This window comes from Eucyclogobius newberryi, unplaced genomic scaffold (genome assembly GCF_026437365.1).
Source record: "Eucyclogobius newberryi isolate DKJ021-1_F unplaced genomic scaffold, fEucNew1.0.hap1 SCAF_22, whole genome shotgun sequence".
Classification (NCBI taxonomy): Eukaryota; Metazoa; Chordata; class Actinopteri; order Gobiiformes; family Gobiidae; genus Eucyclogobius; species Eucyclogobius newberryi.
The window spans coordinates 22,640,181-22,662,292 of NW_027315857.1; the positions used below are offsets into that span (position 1 = coordinate 22,640,181).

Sequence of the window (22,112 nt, forward strand, 5' to 3'; positions counted from 1 at the left end):
ATGTCCTGCCAATATATGGCGTTCATATTTTTTAAACTACGCTTGTCACAGGTGTAGACACAAAATGTAGTATTTATTAAAAAAAAATTATTCAATTATCTCCCGTTTACTTTCAGTGTTTGGGAACGGCACAGTTTATGTCTTTATTTGTCAGTAAAAATAGAACAGAAACATCAATAAACAACAATACAAAATGTGCAACGTCTTTTCACTGTAACATGTGCATCAACTTTACTTTTTCAAATACTTTTACCCATTTTTCACATTTTTCACACTTGAGTAAAGGTTTTGGTAAAATTGTACAAAAATAAATCAATAAAAATCCACTATGTCCAAACAATTGTATGAATATTAAGCTCTAATATTTTCATGTTTAGTCTATTTCTTAAAATGAATATTCTTTTATATAATAATACTGACACGTGACTCAATAAATACTGTAATTCAATAAATAACAACACATAGTAACATTTACATTTAAAATAAGGTCAGAAATGCATTCAACACTCGTAATACTTAAAGATGCATTATGTAACTTTTCGGCAGGAGCCTCGTTTGTGGTTTTGACCTCATTTAGTTTCAGATCTTAATTCTGAAATTTAGGCTTTGTCCAGTTCTGATCAAGACCTGTTTCATTTGGTCCTGTTTAAGAACTCATTTTGCAGCTGGTTTAGTCTGGGACAAGTTTAGTCCTGGTTTAGACCTGGTTTAGTCCTGGTTTGGTCCTGGTTTGGTCCTGGTTTGGTCCTGGTTTGGTCCTGGTTTAGACCTGGTTTGGTCCTGGTTTAGACCTGGTTTGGTCCTGGTTTAGACCTGGTTTAGTCCTGGTTTAGTCCTGGTTTGGTCCTGGTTTAGACCTGGTTTAGTCCTGGTTTGGTCCTGGTTTAGACCTGGTTTACTCCTGGTTTAGACCTGGTTTAGTCCTGGTTTACTCCTGGTTTAGTCCTGGTTTAGTCCTGGTTTGGTCCTGGTTCAGTCCTGGTTCAGTCCTGGTTACGACCTTACTTCAGTCCTGGTTTAGTTTATGTTGAATTGCCCTTGGTCTGGCTCAGATCTTCAGATTCTGAGCCTTCAAACCCCTCCACCACGATAAGGTGGCAACTCCAGGAGGGGGGGTTAATATATATATAATATTTACAACACTATTGTAGCCTTTGGCTATTGGCTAAAGCCGAAACAAAACATTATTCTAGCTGTTGGCTATTGGCTAAAGCCGAATCAAAACATTATTCTAGCTGTTGGCTATTGGCTAAAGCCGAATCAAAACATTATTCTAGCTGTTGGCTATTGGCTAAAGCCGAAACAAAAAAGGCTCTTAAGCCGATAAAAAAAAAAAAAAATCCATCTTAATGTCTCAGTCCAAGCCCTGGTTGTGTCAAGTGGCGTTTTAAAACCACGACGCGCACAATCATCATCATCATTATCAGAAGAGGAAGAAGTAAAGCAGTGACAGGAAGTAAAAGATGACCTCTGACCCCGCTCACTGCCTCCTCACTCCACCTCTTTACATCTGCAAAACACAAAAAACAAGGGGTTATGACTGCATTATTTTAGTCCTGATTTAGGCCCGGTTTAGTCCTGGTTTAGACCCGGTTTAGTCCTGGTTTAGTCCTGGCGTAGTCCTGGCGTAGTCCTGGTTTAGTCCTGGTTTAGTCCTGGCGTAGTCCTGGTTTAGTCCTGGTTTAGCCTTGGTTCAGACCTGGTATAGTCCTGGTTTAGCCCTAATTTAGCCCTGGAGTAGTCCTAGTTCAGACCTGGTTTAGTCCTGGTTTAGACCTGGTGTAGCCCTGGTTTAGCCCTGGTTTAGTCTTAGTTTAGACCTGGTTTAGCCCTGGTTTAGTCCTGGTTTAGTCCGGTTTAGTCCTGGCGTGGTCCTGGTTTAGTCCTGATTTAGTCCTGGTTTAGCCCTAATTTAGCCCTGGTGTAGTCCTAGTTCAGGCCTGGTTTAGTCCTGGTTTAGACCTGGTGTAGCCCTGGTTTAGTCCTGGTTTAGACCTGGTTTAGGCCTGGTTTTGTCCTGCTTTAGTCCTGGTTTAGCCCTGGTTTAGCCCTGGTTTAGTCCTGGTTTAGCCCTGGTTTAGCCCTGGTTTAGTCCTGGTTTAGCCCTGGTTTAGTCCTGTTTTGGCCCTGGTTTAGCCCTGGTTTAGCTCTGGTTTAGTCCTGGTTTAGCCCTGGTTTAGCCCTGGTTTAGTCCTGGTTTAGTCCTGGTTTAGTCCTGGTTTAGCCCTGGTTTAGTCCTGGTTTAGCCCTGGTTTAGCCCTGGTTTAGCTCTGGTTTAGTCCTGGTTTAGCCCTGGTTTAGCCCTGGTTTAGTCCTGGTTTAGCTCTGGTTTAGATCTGGTTTAGTCCTGGTTTAGACCTGGTTTAGCCCTGGTTTAGCCCTGGTTTAGCTCTGGTTTAGTCCTGCTTTAGCCCTGGTTTAGCTCTGGTTTAGTCCTGCTTTAGCCCTGGTTTAGCCCTGGTTTAGCCCTGGTTTAGTCCTGCTTTAGCCCTGGTTTAGCCCTGGTTTAGCCCTGGTTTAGCCCTGGTTTAGTCCTGCTTTAGCCCTGGTTTAGCCCTGGTTTAGCCCTGGTTTAGCCCTGGTTTAGCCCTGGTTTAGTCCTGGTTTAGTCCTGGTTTAGCTCTGGTTTAGTCCTGCTTTAGCCCTGGTTTAGCCCTGGTTTAGCCCTGGTTTAGCCCTGGTTTAGCCCTGGTTTAGCCCTGGTTTAGTCCTGGTTTAGTCCCTCTTACCCCTGACCGTTAGCTGGACCGTCGTCGTCCTCGAGACCTCGTTCTCCAGCAGCAGTCGACACTCGTAAGTCGCGGTGTCGTTGCGCGTCACGTTCTTCAGGACCAGGCTGAGGTCTCCGTGGTCCAGTCCTGGGTCTTGAAGCTGGACTCTGGCCCTGAAGTCCGGGTGCTGGTAGTGGGTCCGGACCCGCGGGTGTCGGTAGAACAGGAGGTACCCAATGTCGTCCAGGTCGGGTCGACTCCACTGAAGGACCAGGACTTTGGCGCTGGAGTCGATCAAACAGGGCAACTCACAGTCCTCGCCCACCAACGGCGCCACCTGCCTGTGAGACACTGAAAGACAAACACAACACCTAAGCCCTGGTTTAGTCCTGGTTTAGTCCTGGTTTAGTCCCGGTTTAGACCTGGTTTAGTCCTGGTTCAGTCCTGGTTCAGCCCTGGTTTAGTCCTGGTTTTGACCTGGTTTTGACCTGGTTTAGTCCTGGTTCAGTCCTGGTTCAGTCCTGGTTTAGTCCTGGTTTTGACCTGGTTTTGACCTGGTTTAGTCCCGGTTTAGACCTGCTTTAGTCCTGGTTCAGTCCTGGTTCAGCCCTGGCTTAGTCCTGGTTTTGAACTGGTTTTGACCTGGTTTAGTCCTGGTTCAGTCCTGGTTCAGTCCTGGTTCAGGCCTGGTTTTGACCTGGTTCAGTCCTGGTTTAGTCCTGGTTCAGTCCTGGTTTAGTCCTGGTTTTGACCTGGTTCAGTCCTGGTTTAGTCCTGGTTTTGACCTGGTTTAGTCCTGGTTCCGTCCTGGTTTAGTCCTAATCTCAGACTCAACCTTTGTTCGAGTTGAATTGTTTTATTCGTTTATTGCTTTGTTGTCTGAAACGTTGCCCTGACGAACACCAGGATCTTTTCCCGAGCTTCCGGCTTAAAGATGAATATGATTGGTCCAACTTTTTGAGTATTTTGAAGTAAACCAGGTTTATATTATTAGTCGGAACCAGGACTGAAGCACAAAAGAGATGAGATATTTCACGACTTCTGTCAACAAGCTCTTTAGCACCTCATACTTGCTACCACTGATTTAGTCCTGGTTTAGTCCCGGTTTAGTCCCGGTTTAGTCCTGGTTTAGTCCTGGTTACGTCCTGGTTTAGTCCTGGTTAGGTCCTTGTTTAGTCCTGGTTTAGTCCTGCTTTAGTTAGACCGTGACTGACCGTTAGTGGTGTTTTCCAGCGCGTGGCTCCATAAAACCGGGAGAAGCAGCAGTCTGAGGTGTCTGGACCGGACCATGACGGACTCTTGGAACTCAAACCGAACAGAACGTTGAGGATTCGCTGCTCTCGCAAAAACGCGTTGTAAATAAAGATATGAAGCAACGCGACACAGAAACACACAGCATTTTATAGCTGCCGGGAAGGGGCGGGGTTTCAGGTGAACATGGGCGGAGTTACAGGCGGAAAGAGGCGGCGCTTGTGTGTATTTCATGGACCTACAAAACTAACAAATGTCTTTAAACGAATAGAAGGTGTAAAAATACCTTGGAAAAACATGCATTCATACAGCGGGCGTGGCCGCCTCTCCACAGATCTGACCTGTAAATTATAGTAGAAGTACATTTCTGTCATTTTTCTGTCAAGTAAAAGTAAAGTCAATAAGTAAATGAGTAAAAACACCTCATAAAATAACTAGAAGTATTGAAGTATCAGTTTGAAAATGTACTTTTGGAGTAAAAAGTTAAAGTATTTCATGCAAACGTTGAAACTTACTGAAGCGTCAAATGTAATAATGTGGTGGAGTTTAAAGTACAGATTCCTGTCCTCAAATGAAGTAAAAAGTGTACAGTACAAAAGAATACTCAAAGCATGTACAGCACGTTAACATTTGTACTTTGTCACTTCCACCACTGATTTAATCAAAGCTGTAAAACCAGGATCATTATGAATCCAAGCCTTTTTGTAATGTTTAAAGTGAGATATATATTTTTAGATTGAGAGATGAATGTGCTGAGTCTGTTTTATTGCTCATTTATAAGAACTTTGGGACTAATTATAGACAATAAAGGTGACGCTGGAGTCTGATTACGGTCTTATCACACGCTTTATTACTGCAGCAGAAAAGAAAACTCAACAGCAACAGAAACAAACAGTTCAGGGCTCAGCGCTACTTTATTTGTAGTATCTGTGCAGTATGTTGATTTGTCAAGATTATTAATTGATCATTGTGATTATTCAAGTCACAAAATAATCATAAGAACCAAAGAATAACAATCGGGACAATTTTACAAGCAAAATCATGTATTTTTTTGTGTAATAAATAACGAAAAAAATAGACTTAAATGTGAAGAACTTGTGTTGATCTGGTTGTGTGGGTGTAATCCCTCATTCGTCCAGGAGTGTTCCATTGTAGAAAAAGCTTCAGTTGTTTCATCTGGACTCTCATCCAAGAGTCATTGTCAATAAGCGAATTTAGGCCGGGAACTCGGCACAGAAGAAATACAAGTTCAGGACCTCAGAGCGCCGTGCATCTCCACCTTGAAGCCTCTAATCACTCGTTTGAAGACGGTGAGGTGAAGGTTTTAAGCAGGGAGAAAAGATGGTTTGAAAGAGGAGTTAAGGAAGCTATTTTTGTTAAAAAAGAAAGACCTTCTTTAAACAGAAATGGAGGGTTAAGATTCAACCTTCCTGTAGTCTAAAATGGAATATTGAACCCCTGGAGAGGTAGAGGACCAGGACCAGGACATTTAGATGCCAGGGACACACAAAGACAAAGGGGAGCCTAATAGCCCATTAAAGGACTGATTGTAAACAAAAGGCTCGTTAGAAACAAAGAGGGTAACTTTCTGTTGAAACAAACAACTCTTCCCACTTCAGGAGGCTCCGCCCAATGGGTTGGACTTACCACAGAAAAGTATAAATATCTGAGTTCTCGACCTAAATTCGCTTATTGACAATGACTCTTGGATGAGAGTCGAAACGTCCAGAGTCCAGATGAAACAACTGAAGCTTAATCTGGTTGTGTTTGTCACAGTTAACGTCATGTCGTCTCTCTGAAAGTGTCATTTTGCAAAGTCAGTTACAAACTTGAGGAACAGTGACACGTCGAAAGGGAACGAAAGGGAACGAACGATTTTGCCGCCGTTCGGTCTCGATAATCGTGAATAATCGTGATGTTTTCCCCTGCTTGTATGGAGATCTGACAAAGACAAAATGGCGGGTCAAACAAAACGGTCTGTTGTCTTGTTTGTTTGCCCGGGCGGATGTGTGCGTTAGATGTTGCTATAGTTTCTGGAACAGTGAAACCTCTCTTCTTGTGTGCAGTATGTATAAAACTATGTGACGCTGTGGTTTGGTTTGGACTTCAGTGCCTCCGAGCGCGCATGAAATGTGCTTTTTTTGTCACTGTGGTCTTTCGCAGAGAAAAGACATGACGCGTTCACAGGCGTCAGTAAACCACAGCCTCCTGTCGCACAGGAAACTGTCGCAATCAACGCCTCGCGATGGAGAGACGGACCAGACCTGCTCTGAGTCCATTCAGTTCATTGCTGTTTTTGTCCTGCTTCGGTCCTGGTTCGGTCCTGATTCGGTCCTGATTCGGTCCTGGTTCGGTCCTGGTTCAGTCCTGGTTGGGTCCTGGTTGGGTCCTGGTTGGGTCCTGGTTGGGTCCTGGTTGGGTCCTGGTTGGGTCCTGATTCGGTCCTGGTTGGGTCCTGGTTCGGTCCTGGTTGGGTCCTGGTTCAGGGACATCGACGTGATTGAAGATGTTTCTGTTCTCTTCACTTCTGATGATTCTGTGGATCAAAAGTGAAGGTGAGACATGCTCTACATTATCCTCCATATGCTGTACCAAACTTACTAACCGTGAGTGGGCTTGCCCTCTCCGCAGACCTGATTTGTAACTCGGCCTGATGACGGCCACGTCACCATGTTATCCTTACGCCTGGCAGTACATGGCATAAAACCAAAAAAACATTTGTATTTTTTTATTTTTTAAAGCCACCGAACAACACGATGACTGTCTGAGTAGTAAATACATTTATCGTTGTAAAGAGTCCGAATATTTGTATGAACAGTTTATTATTAAGCATTCTGAGGTCAGACAAACGTGGTCTTTCGCTTCGTCATGTTTTCATCAAGAGCATTTAGTCCATGTTCCTTCTTGATTGACTCTTGTTGGCCCATGACAAGGTCCAGTGCGGTCGTTGTCCAGTTCAGTCTTCGTCCAGTTCAGTCTTCGTCCAATTCAGTCTTTGTCCAGTTTTGTCCAGTAGGGTCTTCGTCCTGTTCAGCTTTTGTCCAGTTAAAGTCGTTGTCCAGTTGAAGTCTTTGTCCAGTTGAAGTCTTTGTCCAGATCAGTCTTAGTCCAGATCAGTCTTTGTCCAGTTCGGTCTTTGTCCAGTTTTGTCCAGTTGGGTCTTCGTCCAGTTCGGTCATTGTCCAGTTTTGTCCAGTAGGGTCTTCGTCCAGTTCGGTCTTTGTCCAGTTAAAGTCGTTGTCCAGTTGAAGTCTTTGTCCAGTTCGGTCTTAGTCCAGATCGGTCTTTGTCCAGTTCGGTCTTTGTCCAGTTCGGTCTTTGTCCAGTTCGGTCTTTGCCCAGTTTTGTCCAGTTGGGTCTTCGTCCAGTTCGGTCATTGTCCAGTTCGGTCTTCGTCCAGTTCGGTCTTTGTCCAGTTCGGTCTTTGTCCAGTTCGGTCTTTGTCCAGTTTTGTCCAGTTGGGTCTTCGTCTAGTTCGGTCTTCGTCCAGTTCAGTCTTTGTCCAGTTCGATCTTCGTCCACTTCGGTCTTCGTCCAGGTCGGTCTTTGTCCAGTTCCGGTTCAGTCATGGTTCTTTCTCTGTTTATGGCTTGTCTCAAACCCAGTATTTCTGTTTCCAGGCCTCAAGGTGAGTCCAGACCAGTCTCAGTTCTTCCGTTGGGACTCAGTGGTCTTGGACTGCGAGACCCCGGACCTGATCCTGCTCAGGACCACGCACCGGGACTCTGGGACGCGCTGTGGACAGGGCTGGGGTGAACAGCGAGGGGTCCGGTGTTTGATCCAGTTCATCGACCCCATGGACAGCGGCTGGTACTGGTGTGAGAGCCGAGAGGGCCAGAGCCAAGGGGGACGCAACATCACGGTCAGAGGTCAGTCCTGGGTCAGACCTGGTTTGGACGCGTTCAAGACCAGGTTTGAGAGGGACAAAGAGGGACTCAACAGCTTGGTTTGGTTCTGGTTGGTCGCGGTTTAGGCTCGGTTCTAGCCTTTGTTTTGTTCTGTTTTTGTTCTGCTCGTGGCTCAACATCATTATCACAGATTCTAAGCTATATCTGGTTCAGATCTGTTTTAGAAACCTTGTTGGGACTTGGCGTAGTCCTGGTTTAGAGCCAGTTCAGACCTAGTTTGGACTCCAGTGTTGAAGTCAAGAGAGAAGTTGGGCCTAATTCCTTGCGTTTCTGTTGAAAGTTTAGGTTTTGTTCCGGTTTCGTCCTGGTTCTGTCCTGGTTTAAGTCTAGTCCTGGTTTCGTCCTGGTTTGTGTCTAGTCCTGGTTTCGTCCTGGTTTAGGTCTAGTCCTGGTTTCATCCTGGTTTAGTCCTGGTTTAGGTCTAGTCCTTGTTTAGGTCTAGTTCTGGTTTGGGTCTAGTCCTGGTTTTGTCCTGGTTTAGGTCTAGTCCTGGTTTCATCCTGGTTTAGGTCTAGTCCTGGTTTAGGTCTAGTCCTGGTTTTGTCCTGGTTTAGGTTTAGTCCTGGTTTAGGTCTGGTCCTGGTTTCGTCCTGGTTTAGGTCTAGTCCTGGTTTCATTCTGGTTTAGGTCTAGTCCTGGTTTAGTCCTGGTTTAGGTCTAGTCCTGGTTTTGTCCTGGTTTAGGTTTAGTCCTGGTTTAGGTCTAGTCCTGGTATCGTCCTGGTTTAGGTCTGGTCCTGGTTTCATCCTGGTTTAGGTCTGGTCCTGGTTTAGTCCTGGTTTAGGTCTAGTCCTGATTTCGTCCTGGTTTCGGTCTAGTCCTGGTTTCATCCTGGTTTAGGTCTGGTCCTGGTTTAGTCCTGGTTTAGGTCTAGTCCTGATTTCGTCCTGGTTTCGGTCTAGTCCTGGTTTCATCCTGGTTTAGGTCTGGTCCTGGTTTAGTCCTGGTTTAGGTCTAGTCCTGGTTTCATCCTGGTTTAGGTCTGGTCCTGGTTTCGTCCTGGTTTAGGTCTGGTCCTGGTTTAGTCCTGGTTTAGGTCTAGTCCTGGTTTCATCCTGGTTTAGGTCTAGTCCTGGTTTCGTCCTGGTTTAGGTCTGGTCCTGGTTTAGTCCTGGTTTAGGTCTAGTCCTGGTTTCGTCCTGGTTTAGGTCTGGTCCTGGTTTAGTCCTGGTTTAGGTCTGGTCCTGGTTTAGTCCTGGTTTAGGTCTAGTCCTGGTTTCGTCCTGGTTTAGGTCTGGTCCTGGTTTAGTCCTGGTTTAGGTCTAGTCCTGGTTTCGTCCTGGTTTAGGTCTGGTCCTGGTTTAGTCCTGGTTTAGGTCTAGTCCTGGTTTAGTCCTGGTTTAGGTCTAGTCCTGGTTTCACCTCAGTTTCGTCCCTTAAATATATTTGTATTTTCCTTTCCACAGGGGTTTTTGGTCCACCAGCAGAGATGCCGCATGCAACAGAATATACCCCACCCCTCGACACAGAGACCCCGCCCCCTTCTACAGAGACCCCGCCCCCTGCTGCAGAGACCCCGCCCCCCTCACAGCGCCCCCCGGCTGTGGCTGTGCTCTGCCACCTGCTGGTGCTGTGTCCCTATGTGCTGTCCACTGTCCTCATGCTCTCTCTCTGGAGACAGACACGCTCAGGTGAGAGGGCGGGGCCAGGGGTGCAGGGAGGCGTGGCTTTGTGTTAGGGGCGGGGCTCACGTTTGAGGGGGTGGGTCCTTTCAGGGTCAATTTTCCTGTTACACCAAAAACCTTGTGGATAAAGTTTTTTAATAAATAGATATTTCCTGGATGTTTACATGATTTATTTCTTTTCTTCGCCAACAGGAGCAGCGCTGGGATTGGACGAGCGGGCTGATGACATCACAGCGGTCACAACAGAGCACCGCTTCTGATGTTCATGCATTTTTTACAGGCTTTGTTTTATTTTGGAATAATTTGGTATTTCCAGACTTTTAAAAAGAGCTGTACCTGATTGTTACAGTATTACAAATGGGGAAAACATAACTGATTAATTTTAAACAGTTTTAACTGGTCAGAATGTATTGTTTGGTTACCTACGGCCTTCTGAGCATCTAAATTATTCACCGTGAGGAGTTTATATGTGCTTTTCATCACTTTCAGACAGCACACAGCAGTCTTATTTAGACCTAAGAGCTACTTTTACACTGTTACTTGAAAACTATTGGGTAAAGCCCTTTTACATGGTTTGTGACGCCCTCTGCTGGTGACGGTGAGGAGTGGACGGAGCAGAAAATGCACTTGCTCAGCCAAATCCTCAATTGTTTAAATAGTGTTTGAATTTCAAATAAAATACTTTCTTTTCTCCTCGTGTTTGTTTGACCAAATTCCGTTTTAATCTTACAAACCTTGAAAACACCAACACATCAGCACATGTTTGAGTCACACTGTACATCGCGGCGCCGTCCTTCCTAATGGCTATTTTCTACGAGGTTTAAGCCAATAACATTTAGGGAACAATGAATGTCACATAACGACTGCCCTGATCGGAACGACGTCTAGAGGTAGATCCAGTCGCCATTTCAGAGGTGCATCGGGGCTATGGCGTTGATCGAGTTTGTTACTTTTGCGGCGATTTGTCCGTTGTCAGTGCACGCCGATCAACCAGGTAATACTTAGGATGGTTTAATGGTTGGTTTCTGCATACGTGGAGTTATGTTTGCGAGTTGAAATGTGACGCAGCAACATTCACAACGCAAAACAAATCAACAAGAACTGTATAATTTGTCTTTGCAGAATCTGTATCAAACGACATTTAATATTGTAATGTTTAGTCTGATGTTTTGACATTTAATGACGTTTCTGGAACAACAGCTCAAACTGCATTTCCGAACGCCAGGTGCATAAGGCGAGGCCCTGAAGGTGAACAGGAAAAAATTATGTTGAAAAATCAGAGATATTGTTTGAAATTCTTCTGTAGTTTACTTATATGTATCAAAACGTCTATTGCTATTTCTTCATCAGGGCATGTCATGTTTTCCATGCCAAAATGTGTTAAAACTACATTTTAATACAATTGATAGAGCAAAGGATTCGGAGGATGAATAAAAATGAAAGACAGCAGGGCTAAGATGGAGGAGCGGGTGGAGGTCAAAGACTCTGTTGTAGCCACACCTCCAGGTACAGACCTTTTATAGTCATCCTTCGGTCGCCCACTAGATGGAGACAACTCTAATATGAATGAGACCGTTAAAGCGCAGCTGCTTAATATACTGTACATACAAATACAGATGTAATCCACATAATTCCAGTCAAATCAATCATTCTGGAAGCATCAGGTTCAGTTTGTACACCAAACCCACAAGTAAAAAAGTAACTTAAAATCCATCCATCCATCCATTTTCTACCGCTTGGTCCCTTTCGGGGTCGCGGGTGACTGGAGCCTATCCCAGTGACTTCGGGCCTTAGGCGGGGTACACCCTGGACAGTGGCCAACTTGTCGCAGGGCCAACACTTAACGTAACTTAAAATGCCTTGACAAAATTTGCCTTGACATTGTGAAACTTATTTTTTTAGTGAATTTACTTTCAGAATTAAGGCCAAATTTGCATCGGCCAGATGTCCAAAAGTCTGTATTTTTCAATGATGGGACATTTCATGAACCAGGGAAGTCAGGGAAGAATATTCAAAGGTAAACATGTTTCAGCGACCGGGTGGGGCCTTTTCTCATCTGATCCATGAATGAATCCAACCTTCTTATTGTGAGACTTACACAGAATGATTCAAGTAAAAGGTATTGTCCCTGAAGTGACATTTGTCCTCGAAGTGTTCCAGGTACAGAGTGCTTCCTGGAGGATGGGCTGAAACAGCGTGCTGCGTAACAGGGTGAGTTATGCAGGGTAGCACCTGTTCTTCTGCTCATCCGAGGGGAAGGATGAAGACTGTTCTCTGGCTAAAAACGACAGGAATCAATCAAAAACCACTTTGGGCACATATATGAGGCACCAATAGCACTGTAAGAAGGTTAAAGCTCGGAAAAGTCGATTTTGCATGATATGTGACCTTTAAATATTCTCTCAAAGTCAGTGGTGGAAAGTAACAAAATGCAAAGTAATAGTATTATACTTAAGTCATTTTTACAGTGGATACTTCTTACTTCACCGTCTGGAGGGTTTGTTTTTAGCACGTTTGTGGAAGCACCTGTATTTTTGAGTCAAACTAAATTGGGCTTTATAAATGACCTAATTTTATTTTTCAACCAGGTTTAAGCCAATCAAATTTAGGGAATGGTCATCACGTGACGACGGTCCTGACGGAAATGACGTTCCGTGAAGAACAGTCAGGCGATATGGCGCACAACGTGTTCGTTCCTTTAGTCACGATGTTTCTTTTGTCAGCGCACGCTGATCAGCCAGGTAAGCAACCTTTGTGTTTTTATATCGTTTAAATACTTTGGATAGTTTAAATAGTCTGAACATTCTGAATTTTCTGAATACTCTGCATACGCGAAGTTCTGTTCGCGAGTTGACACCGCTCGGGGTGTGACGCAGCAACAATTCACAACGCTAAACAACAAGAACTGTATAAACTCTTATTTGCAGAGTCTCTATCAAACAACATTTAATATTGTTATGTTTTTTATATTAGTTTCTGGAACAACAGCTCAAACTGCATTTCTGAAGGCCAGGTGTGTAAGGCGGGGCCCTGAAGGTGAACAGGAAAAACATCTTTAAATTGTAAAAATAAATGTGAGATGTTTGAAATTCTTCTGTAGTTTACTTATGTATCAAAAAGTGTGTCGCAACCTCTTCATCAGGGCATGTCATGTGTTTAATCCTGTTCTCCTGGTGATAGGCCTGACCCTCCACTTTAGAATCATGAATGTCCACACTAAAGATTCTCTCAAAATTACAATTACAATCATCTAGGAGACCAAAATGAGTTAAAAGTACATTTTTAAACATTTGATTAAACAAAGGGATGTATAAAGATGAAGGAGGAGGTCAAAGATTGTAGCCTTAGTTACATTTTATAGCTATCCTTTGGTCGCCCACTAGATGGAGACTACTCAAAATTAAATTAAACAGTTAAAGCTGCTTAATATACTGTACATAAAAATAAAGCTGTAATCCAATCAATTCCAGTCAAATCAATCATTCTGGAAGCATCAGGCTCAGTTTGTTCTCCAAAACCACAAGTAGAAATGAATCTAAAATTTTGCCTTGACATTGTTGCTTTATTACAAGTCCCTAAAACTTTAGAGAATTTACTTTCAGAATTAAGGCAAGGCAAGTTTATTTGTAGAGCACATTTCATACACAGGGCAAATCAAAGTGCTTCACAGCAGGATGAATGCATTCAAATCACAAAGAAATGACAGAAACAGAAATACAATAAAATTAACGAAATAAAAAATAAAAAGAACTCCTAGCCACAAAGGGTAACGTGTTTTTGGAGTCCAACTCCTCTTTAAATCATTTTTAAATCAGTCCAACTGATTGTCTAAACTAATTAAATCACAAACATAAAAGAAAAGAGTGCAAAGAAAAATCCTTTCATTCATATGCACAGCTAAACACAACTGTTTTTAGCTTAGATTTGAACATTGTCAGAGTAGAACCTGTCTCACATCTTCAGGAAGAATGTTCCAGATTTTAGCTGCATAAAACTGAAACACAGATTCCCCATGTTTAGTCCTGACTCTGGCACCAGCAGGAGGCCGGTCCATGTTTAGTCCTGACTCTGGCACCAGCAGGAGGCCGGTCCATGTTTAGTCCTGACTCTGGCACCAGCAGGAGGCCGGTCCATGTTTAGTCCTGACTCTGGCACCAGCAGGAGGCCGGTCCATGTTTAGTCCTGACTCTGGCACCAGCAGGAGGCCGGTCCATGTTTAGTCCTGACTCTGGCACCAGCAGGAGGCCGGTCCATGTTTAGTCCTGACTCTGGCACCAGCAGGAGGCCGGTCCATGTTTAGTCCTGACTCTGGCACCAGCAGGAGGCCGGTCCATGTTTAGTCCTGACTCTGGCACCAGCAGGAGGCCGGTCCATGTTTAGTCCTGACTGTGGCACCAGCAGGAGGCCGGTCCATGTTTAGTCCTGACTCTGGCACCAGCAGGAGGCCGGTCCATGTTTAGTCCTGACTCTGGCACCAGCAGGAGGCCGGTCCATGTTTAGTCCTGACTCTGGCACCAGCAGGAGGCCGGTCCATGTTTAGTCCTGACTCTGGCACCAGCAGGAGGCCGGCCCATGTTTAGTCCTGACTCTGGCACCAGCAGGAGGCCGGTCCATGTTTAGTCCTGACTCTGGCACCAGCAGGAGGCCGCTCCATGTTTAGTCCTGACTCTGGCACCAGCAGGAGGCCGGTCCATGTTTAGTCCTGACTCTGGCACCAGCAGGAGGCCGGTCCATGTTTAGTCCTGACTCTAGCACCAGCAGGAAGCCGGTCCATGTTTAGTCCTGACTCTGGCACCAGCAGGAGGCCGGTCCATGTTTAGTCCTGACTCTGGCACCAGCAGGAGGCCGGTCCATGTTTAGTCCTGACTCTAGCACCAGCAGGAGGCCGGTCCATGTTTAGTCCTGACTCTAGCACCAGCAGGAGGCCGGTCCATGTTTAGTCCTGACTCTGGCACCAGCAGGAGGCTGGTCCATGTTTAGTCCTGACTCAGCACCAGCAGGAGGCCGGTCCATGTTTAGTCCTGACTCTGGCACCAGCAGGAGGCCGGTCCATGTTTAGTCCTGACTCAGCACCAGCAGGAGGCCGGTCCATGTTTAGTCCTGACTCTGGCACCAGCAGGAGGCCGGTCCCTGAGATCCTCAGAGTCTGAGATGGTTCATATGGCACTAACATATCCAAGATGTACTTTGGTGCTAGGCCATGGAGAGACTTGTACACAAGCAGAGCTGCTTTAAAGTCTCTTCTCTGAGCCACAGGGGGCAGTGCAGAGACCTGAGAACAGGACTAATGTGATGGTACTTCCTGGTTCTAGTCAGGACCCGAGCAGCAGCGTTCTGGATGTACTGCAGCTGTTTTACAGCTCGTTTGGACAGACCAGATGTGTCTTTATTGGTTAAGAAAAACCTTACATGCAAAAATAATAAGAGTCACGTGTTAAAAGAGGCACAAGGATCTGCAATAACAGGGTCAGAAAGTCAGCTGTGTTTGCATCGGCCAGAAGTCCAAAAGTCTGTATTTTTCAATGATGTGACATTTCATGAACCAGGGAAGTCAGGGAAGAATATTCAAAGGTAAACATGCTTCAGCGACCGGGTGGGGCCTTTTCTCACCTGACCCATGAATGAATCCAACCTTCTTATTGTGAGACTTACACAGAATGATTCAAGTAAAAGGCATTGTCCCTGAAGTGACATTTGTCCTCTACATTTGACCATTTTCAGTGGCGCTGCTGTTAAATCCGTCAGAAACAGCAGTGCCAAACCTAGAGACCCTTGAACTGAGCTTAGGATGATCTGAGCTGGAGGATTCTTCCCTTATTTACTGTTGAGAGGCTGAAACGTCTTTCTTCTGTTGTTTTTCCAGACAAAGTTGTGATCCATGCGAACATCGGGCAGAACATCACTTTGACTTATTCGTCTGAAGACTTGAGGATCACGGAAAACACTGGAATCTTATATAACAGAACGGATCTGAAGGGGAATTATGTTCTGTTTTACCGGGACGGCCGTTCAGACTCCTCCTACCAGGACCCCAGATACACGGGTCGTGTAGAATTTGTTCATTTTACTGACACCATCTCAATGATCATCAAAAACTCCAGTGTTATCGACAGTGGAACATTCGAGTTGAAGCTGATCCAGGGCGGAGGTCAAAATGGAAACATCTTTGACGTGCCGCCTAAAAGAACATTCGATGTGATCGTCACAGAGCCAGGTGAGAACACTGTTTATTTGTCATTTTCTGTTTTAAATCACGGGGTGCAGGAGGATCTAAGAACAAAAACATTCTAATCAATCCATGTGTGAAAATGACTTCTCCTGCTCGGTTGGGCAGTTATTACTGAGAGGGGTCTCGCCTCTCCACAGATCTTACCTGTAGTATATGTAATGCCAGACTGTGGAACATTCCAAGTGATACAATAACATTTCCAGGAGCAGAGGGGATGGCAAAATCTCCTCTAGAAAAGTTTCATGATGCACTTCTAATGTGGACTTGTAACTGTTTTCCAGAGAACAATGGACCTGACGAGAAGATCCGTGTGGAGGCGGTCGCTGCTGCGGTCACCCCTACCACAGCCACCCCAACCACGGCCACCCCTCCTGCAGTCACCCCTCCTGAGGTCCTTGTGGCTTTCGTGGCTGTTGTGGCTTGCGTGGCTTTTGTGGTTTTAGTGGCTCGTGTGGCTCGTGTGGCTCTCGTGACTATTGTAGTTTTCATGGCTCTTGTCCGTCTTAGATGGCAGAGGGCTTCATATGAACCCGTCATCAGATATCAAGTCGTTGCCCCTGACCAGAGTCACATCTCAGCAGTGTAATGGAATAATGTCACGGTTGCTACTAGTTTTCGAAGCTAGAGAAATAGATAGCATACATTTCATGACATTATCAGTTTGGTTTTGTGAAGATAATTCAATTAATTTCAGATATATTAACAGTTTTGGGAAGAAACTAAAGATATGTATTCAAGAGACACGTTGTTAGTATTTCAGAGTAGTTACTCTTTCATTTTGTGGTTAGTACCATTTTGTTTTTTTGTTACTTCCCCGACCCTTGCAGAGCCAGGTTAAAACAGTAGTATTCAGAATACGTACGGGTACAGAGTGCTTCCTGGAGGATGGGCTGAAATAGAGAAGTGTGCATGCAGAGTACTCCCTGTTCGTCTGCTCATCCGAGGGGAAGGATAGAGACTGTTTCTTGCTAAAAACGGCAGGAATCAATCAAAAACCACTTTGGGCACATGTATGAGGCACCAATAGCACTGTAAGAAGGCTAAAAGCTCTGAAAAGTCGATTTTGCATGATATGTGACCTTTAAATATTCTTTCAAAGTCAGTGGTGGAAAGTAACAAAATACAAAGTAATAATATTATCTTAAGTCAATTTTACAGAGGATACTTCTTTATTTCACCGTCTGAAACGGAGGGTTTATTTTTAGCACGTTCATGGAAGCACCTGCCTTTTTGAGTCAAACTAAATTGGGCTTCATAAATTGTGATTCTTTTCCAGCTGTCCGCCATAGTGAGAGGTCAAAGGTTATCTCATCTCGCTAACATCAAACTTTTTCCAGAATTTCCCGGTCAAAATTACAAGATGATGTGCGATTTCCACGCGTACAGTAGTATTTACCGTCCCAAGAGCAGTCCCAGTTTAGTTGGTTGTATTCACATGATTTCAGATGGAGAAAAGGAACTATAGGAGAGTGAACCTTCTACATTGTGGGAGTGAGTCAGTAAACAAAAAAAACACTGCGTTCCAAAGTCTGGTCCCATTTCATGAGTTAGCCTCAATGCATTTCAATGGTAGCATTAGCGTTAGCCTCCAAACGTCCCAAACTCTGAAAAAACAGGGGCTGTTTTGGTGACTGAAACCACTCGACCGCACGCGACTAACACCAGTGCAGCATTACAGAATATCACTACATGTCAAAGTGTTTTGTGCAGATTGTTAGCGTTAGCGATTAGCGCCAAAACTAGCATACAAGCAACGTTTCTTAAATCTACCGTTATCCTGGACAATAATGCCCCAAAAACATAGCAGGCGACAAGAGTTAAACAGAAATGTTTTGTTTTGTTTTAGGACATTTATTCATTTAATCATTTCCTGTGAACATTGTGTCTGGAAACTATAAAATATCTTGTTTTATTTGCAGCTTTGTTTGAAATTAATCAATAATTTGCGTGCACATCCTGGTACATATGTTATTCCTGGAAGGGTCTATATAAGCGTTGCTTTAATAAGTACTTTTAACCATTAAGCTTTGTGATATATATATATTTTAATAGCATTAGCTGCCCTGCCCTCCAGCTCCAAGTATGGGCTGTTTTGAATGTTGTGCTGTCACTTCTTGCGTCCGATTGCGTTCATGTAACATTTTCATTTCATCCTTTAATTTTCAAGGAGAATTTCCGTAGGCTGAGTAAAAATTTGAAACTAGTGTAAGTCATTTAGTTCAATGTAAATGTTTAAAGCCATTTCCCAGTTGGAGCCAGACCTAAACTTTCAGGACATAGAGTTCCTCAGACAATAAGGAAACATTTGACATTTCACATCCGCATTTCAAATCATGGATGAATTTTCGCCGCTCAGTCCATTATTGTTCCTTGTTGTCTTGTATTTGTATTATTTTGTGTCTTGTACTCTTTTGTTACGTTTACTGTTTCTTTAGTCTTACAAATGTAACTGACAACTGAATAAATACATTTTCCTAACGTGTATCATTTTACTTTAATGTATCCTGTATGCAGTTTCACAGCTTGGTCAGTTTATTTTTAAAAATGTATTCACCGTTTACAATCTGCAACACTATACACACATTAGTCAATATTCCTCATTTCCAGAATTAAATTAGTTTAACAGGCCTTAAATTGACAAAGTCAGTCTCCCACTACCCACTCCCAGGACCCCAGATACACGGATTGTGCAGAATTTGTTCATTTTAACGACACCATCTTAATGATCATCAAATGTTCAGCGTTATCGACAGTGGAACTTTCAAGTTGAAGCTGATCCAGGGCGGAGGCCAAAATGGAAACATCTTTGACGTGCCGCCAAAAAGAACATTCGATGTGATCGTCACAGAGCCAGGTGAGAACACTGTTTATTTGTCATTTTCAGTTTTACACCACGTGGTGCAGGAGGATCTAAGAACCAAAACATTCTAATCAATCCTGAACCACTCATGAAGCCCTATGAATCCTGGCATTGTCATCTTGGAATAGGCCCGTTCCATCAGGGAATAAGAAATTATTAACTTGGTAATTCAGTCTGTTGATCTCATTCCTTGGCCACTTCCTTGAAGGATTTGTGGATTTCTTAATCGAAACCAGGTGGTGACTTCTCTTAATTTTTTTGGGTTGGGCAGTGTAACATTTATCTCGTTAGTTTCCGCAGTATCCTTGAAAAACTGAAAGGGGGCTCGCCTCTCCACAGATCTTACCTCTAGTATATCTAGTGCCATACTGTGGAACATTCCAGGCGATACAAAACATTTGCAGGATTCAAGCGCGTGGCGTAATCTCCTCTAGAAAAGTTTCATGGTTCTCTTCTAATGTGGACTTGTAACTGTTTCCAGAGAACAATGGACCTGACGAGAAGATCCGTGGGGAGGCGGTCGCTGCTGCCGTCTTTGTGGCTTTCGTGGCTATTGTGGCTATCGGGGCTTTACTGGCTTTGGTGGCTTTTGTGGCTTTGGTGGCTTCCATGGCTTCCACGGCTATCGGAGCTTCCGTGGCCTTCCTGGCTTTCGTTGTTTTGGTGGCTTTCATGGCTTCGGTGACTATCAGGGCTTTCGGGGCCATCGTGGCTATCGGGGCTTTACTGGCTTTGATGGCTTTTGTGGCTTTGGAGGCTTTGGTGGCTTCCGTGGCTTCCATCGCTATCGGAGCTTCCGTGGCCTTCCTGGCTTTCGTTGTTTTGGTGGCTTTCATGGCTTCGGTGACTATCAGGGCTTTCGGGGCCATCGTGGCTATCGGGGCTTTTCGTGGCTGTTCGTGGCGTCCTTGTGTTGTCCGTCTTGGATGGCAGAGGGCTACATCTGAACCTTCATCAAATATCAAGCCGTTCCCCCTGACCAGAGTCACATTTCTCCTGTGTAATGGAATAATGTCACAGTTGCCACTTCTTTTCGAAGATAGAGAAAAAGATAACATACATTTCATGACATTATCCAGTTTGGTTTTGTGAAGATAAGTCAATTAATTTCAGATATATTAACAGTGTTGGGAAGTAACTAAAGAAACATATTCAATCTGATTAACTACTGTGTGGCCTGCAGGTGGCGCCCCCTCGTGTTATGTCTGGGTCGGGTATAAAGGTTTGTCTTCTGATTATGCTGTCAGGTGTGCAGCCCGGTAGGTCAATGGCTTTTGACCACATGGTACAATGGAGTTTTGTTGGTCTTTTTCCCTTTTTAATGTGATGGAAATAAAGTGACCTTTTTATCTGCATCCAAGACGTCTTGTGGGATTGTTGTGCTGTATCGTGGGACACAATAGCCATTTAAAGCACGTCAGCCACAGCGACCGGTCTCAGTGGTTCTAGAGGTTCAGTTTGGCCACTACATTACCATTTTAGTTTTTGTTACTTCCCCCGACCCTAGCAGAGCCGGGTTAAAACAGTAGTAAAACACAGTTACTTTCCTACAGTGTCCTCGTGGTGTGACTTTTCCATGTCTAATCAATGCAGAACAAACAATCAGTTTTTAACCTATTTGTGAAAACTTAGTAAAGTGTTAAAGGTCCGATGTCAAGCAATTTTTCCCTTTTTGTAGTCTACCCTAAGGGAATAATTGATCATAATAAATGTTGTGCAACACCCATAACATAATAGTTATATAATTTCACCCATATCTTGGACCCCGCTCACAAACCCAGAAATGCAGAGTAGTAGTTTGAGATTCGCCCCCACCCTCGTGTGTGAGTACTTCCTGGAGGATGGGCTGAAACAGCGTGCTGCGTAACAGGGTGAGTTACGCAGGGTAGCACCTGTTCTTCTGCTCATCCGAGGGGAAGGATGAAGACTGTTCTCTGGCTAAAAACGGCAGGAATCAATCAAAAACCACTTTGGGCACATATATGAGGCACCAATGGCACTGTAAGAAGGTTAAAATATTCTTTCAAAGTCAGTGGTGGAAAGTAACAAAATGCAAAGTAATAGTATTATACTTAAGTCATTTTTACAGTGGATACTTCTTACTTCACCGTCTGGAGGGTTTGTTTTTAGCACGTTTGTGGAAGCACCTGCATTTTTGAGTCAAACTAAATTGGGCTTTATAAATGACCTATATTTACTTTTCAACCAGGTTTAAGCCAATCAAATTTAGGGAATGGTCATCACGTGACGACGGTCCTGACGGAAATGACGTTCCGTGAAAAACAGTCACGCGATATGGCGCACGACATGTTTGTTCCTTTAGTAACGATGTGTCTTTTGTCAGCGCACGCCGATCAGCCAGGTAAGCAACCTTTGTGTTTTTATATCGTTTAAATACTTTAGATAGTTTAAATAGTCTGAATATTCTGAATACTCTGCATACGCGAAGTTCTGTTCGCGAGTTGACACCGCTCGGGGTGTGACGCAGCAACAATTCACAACGCTAAACAACAAGAACTGTATAAACTCTTATTTGCAGAGTCTCTATCAAACAACATTTAATATTGTAATGTTTTTTATATTAGTATGATGTTTTTGACTTTTAACGACGTTTCTGGAACAACAGCTCAAACTGCATTTCTGAAGGCCAGGTGTGTAAGGCGGGGCCCTGAAGGTGAACAGGAAAAACATCTTTAAATTGTAAAAATAAATGTGAGATGTTTGAAATTCTTCTGTAGTTTACTTATGTATCAAAAAGTGTGTCGCAACCTCTTCATCAGGGCATGTCATGTGTTTAATCCTGTTCCTCCTGGTGATAGGCCTGACCCTCCACTTTAGAATCATGAATGTCCACACTAAAGATTCTGTCAAAATTACAATAACAATCATCTAGGAGACAAAAGGTGTTAAAATACAAGACAGCAGGGCTAAGATGGAGGAGTGGGTGGAGGTCAAAGACTGTAGCCACACCTCCAGGTACAGACCTTTTAGAGCCATCCTTCAGTCGCCCACTAGATGGAGACAACTCAAATATGAATGAGACAGTTAAAGCAAAATGTCCTTTTTTTGGCTCCTACAGCTGCAAAATATTTAGTTTAAATGTTAGTGTCGATCTCGACTGCTCCGTACAACCTTTGAAAAATGATGTGAAGTTTGAGATTGTAAAGTTTTGCTTGTGCAGATCTTTGTTAAAGATGTCAAAAGCAGAGCGTTCTTTCTGCCTCTTTGATTGATGGATCGTCACTTAGAGGCCTGAGTCTTGTTCTCATGTTTTCCAGACAAAGCTGTGACGGTGGGGAAAGACGTCACGTTAGAGTGTGACATCGGAGACGCGAGTTTGACGGACAACTCCGGTGTCTACTGGACGAGAGATGGTCTGGAGTGGCCCGACTACATCATGTTCTACCGAGGACGTGTAGACACTTACAACCCGGACGCTCGGTACTTGAACCGCACCAAGTTTGCTGATCCCAAGGACAATAACTTCTCACTGATCGTGCAAAACGTGAGCAAGAACGACAGTGGAAC

General features: G+C 44.2%; 1 protein-coding gene across 1 annotated transcript; it reads right to left on the reverse strand.

Annotated features, from left to right (window-relative positions):
- Window positions 1-1,346: 1,346 nt before the first annotated feature.
- On the reverse strand, window positions 1,347-4,001 carry LOC140371543 (myelin-oligodendrocyte glycoprotein-like). The gene is made up of 3 exons (XM_072458714.1): window positions 3,926-4,001; window positions 2,730-3,062; window positions 1,347-1,510 (listed from the first exon to the last, which is right to left on the reverse strand). The coding sequence occupies exons 1-3, from the start codon at window positions 3,999-4,001 to the stop codon at window positions 1,347-1,349; spliced, it is 573 nt and encodes a 190-aa protein (XP_072314815.1).
- Window positions 4,002-22,112: the final 18,111 nt, after the last annotated feature.

Bases quoted from the DNA above. Each gene is read 5' to 3' on its own strand.
- LOC140371543 (XM_072458714.1), bottom strand. From the start codon at position 4,001: ATGGTCCGGTCCAGACACCTCAGACTGCTGCTTCTCCCGGTTTTATGG. The intron at 3,063-3,925 runs GTCAGTCACGGT...TTTGTCTTTCAG, and splicing joins GCTGGAAAACACCACTAACG to TGTCTCACAGGCAGGTGGCG. The intron at 1,511-2,729 runs GTAAGAGGGACT...TGTGTTTTGCAG, and splicing joins GGTCCAGCTAACGGTCAGGG to ATGTAAAGAGGTGGAGTGAG.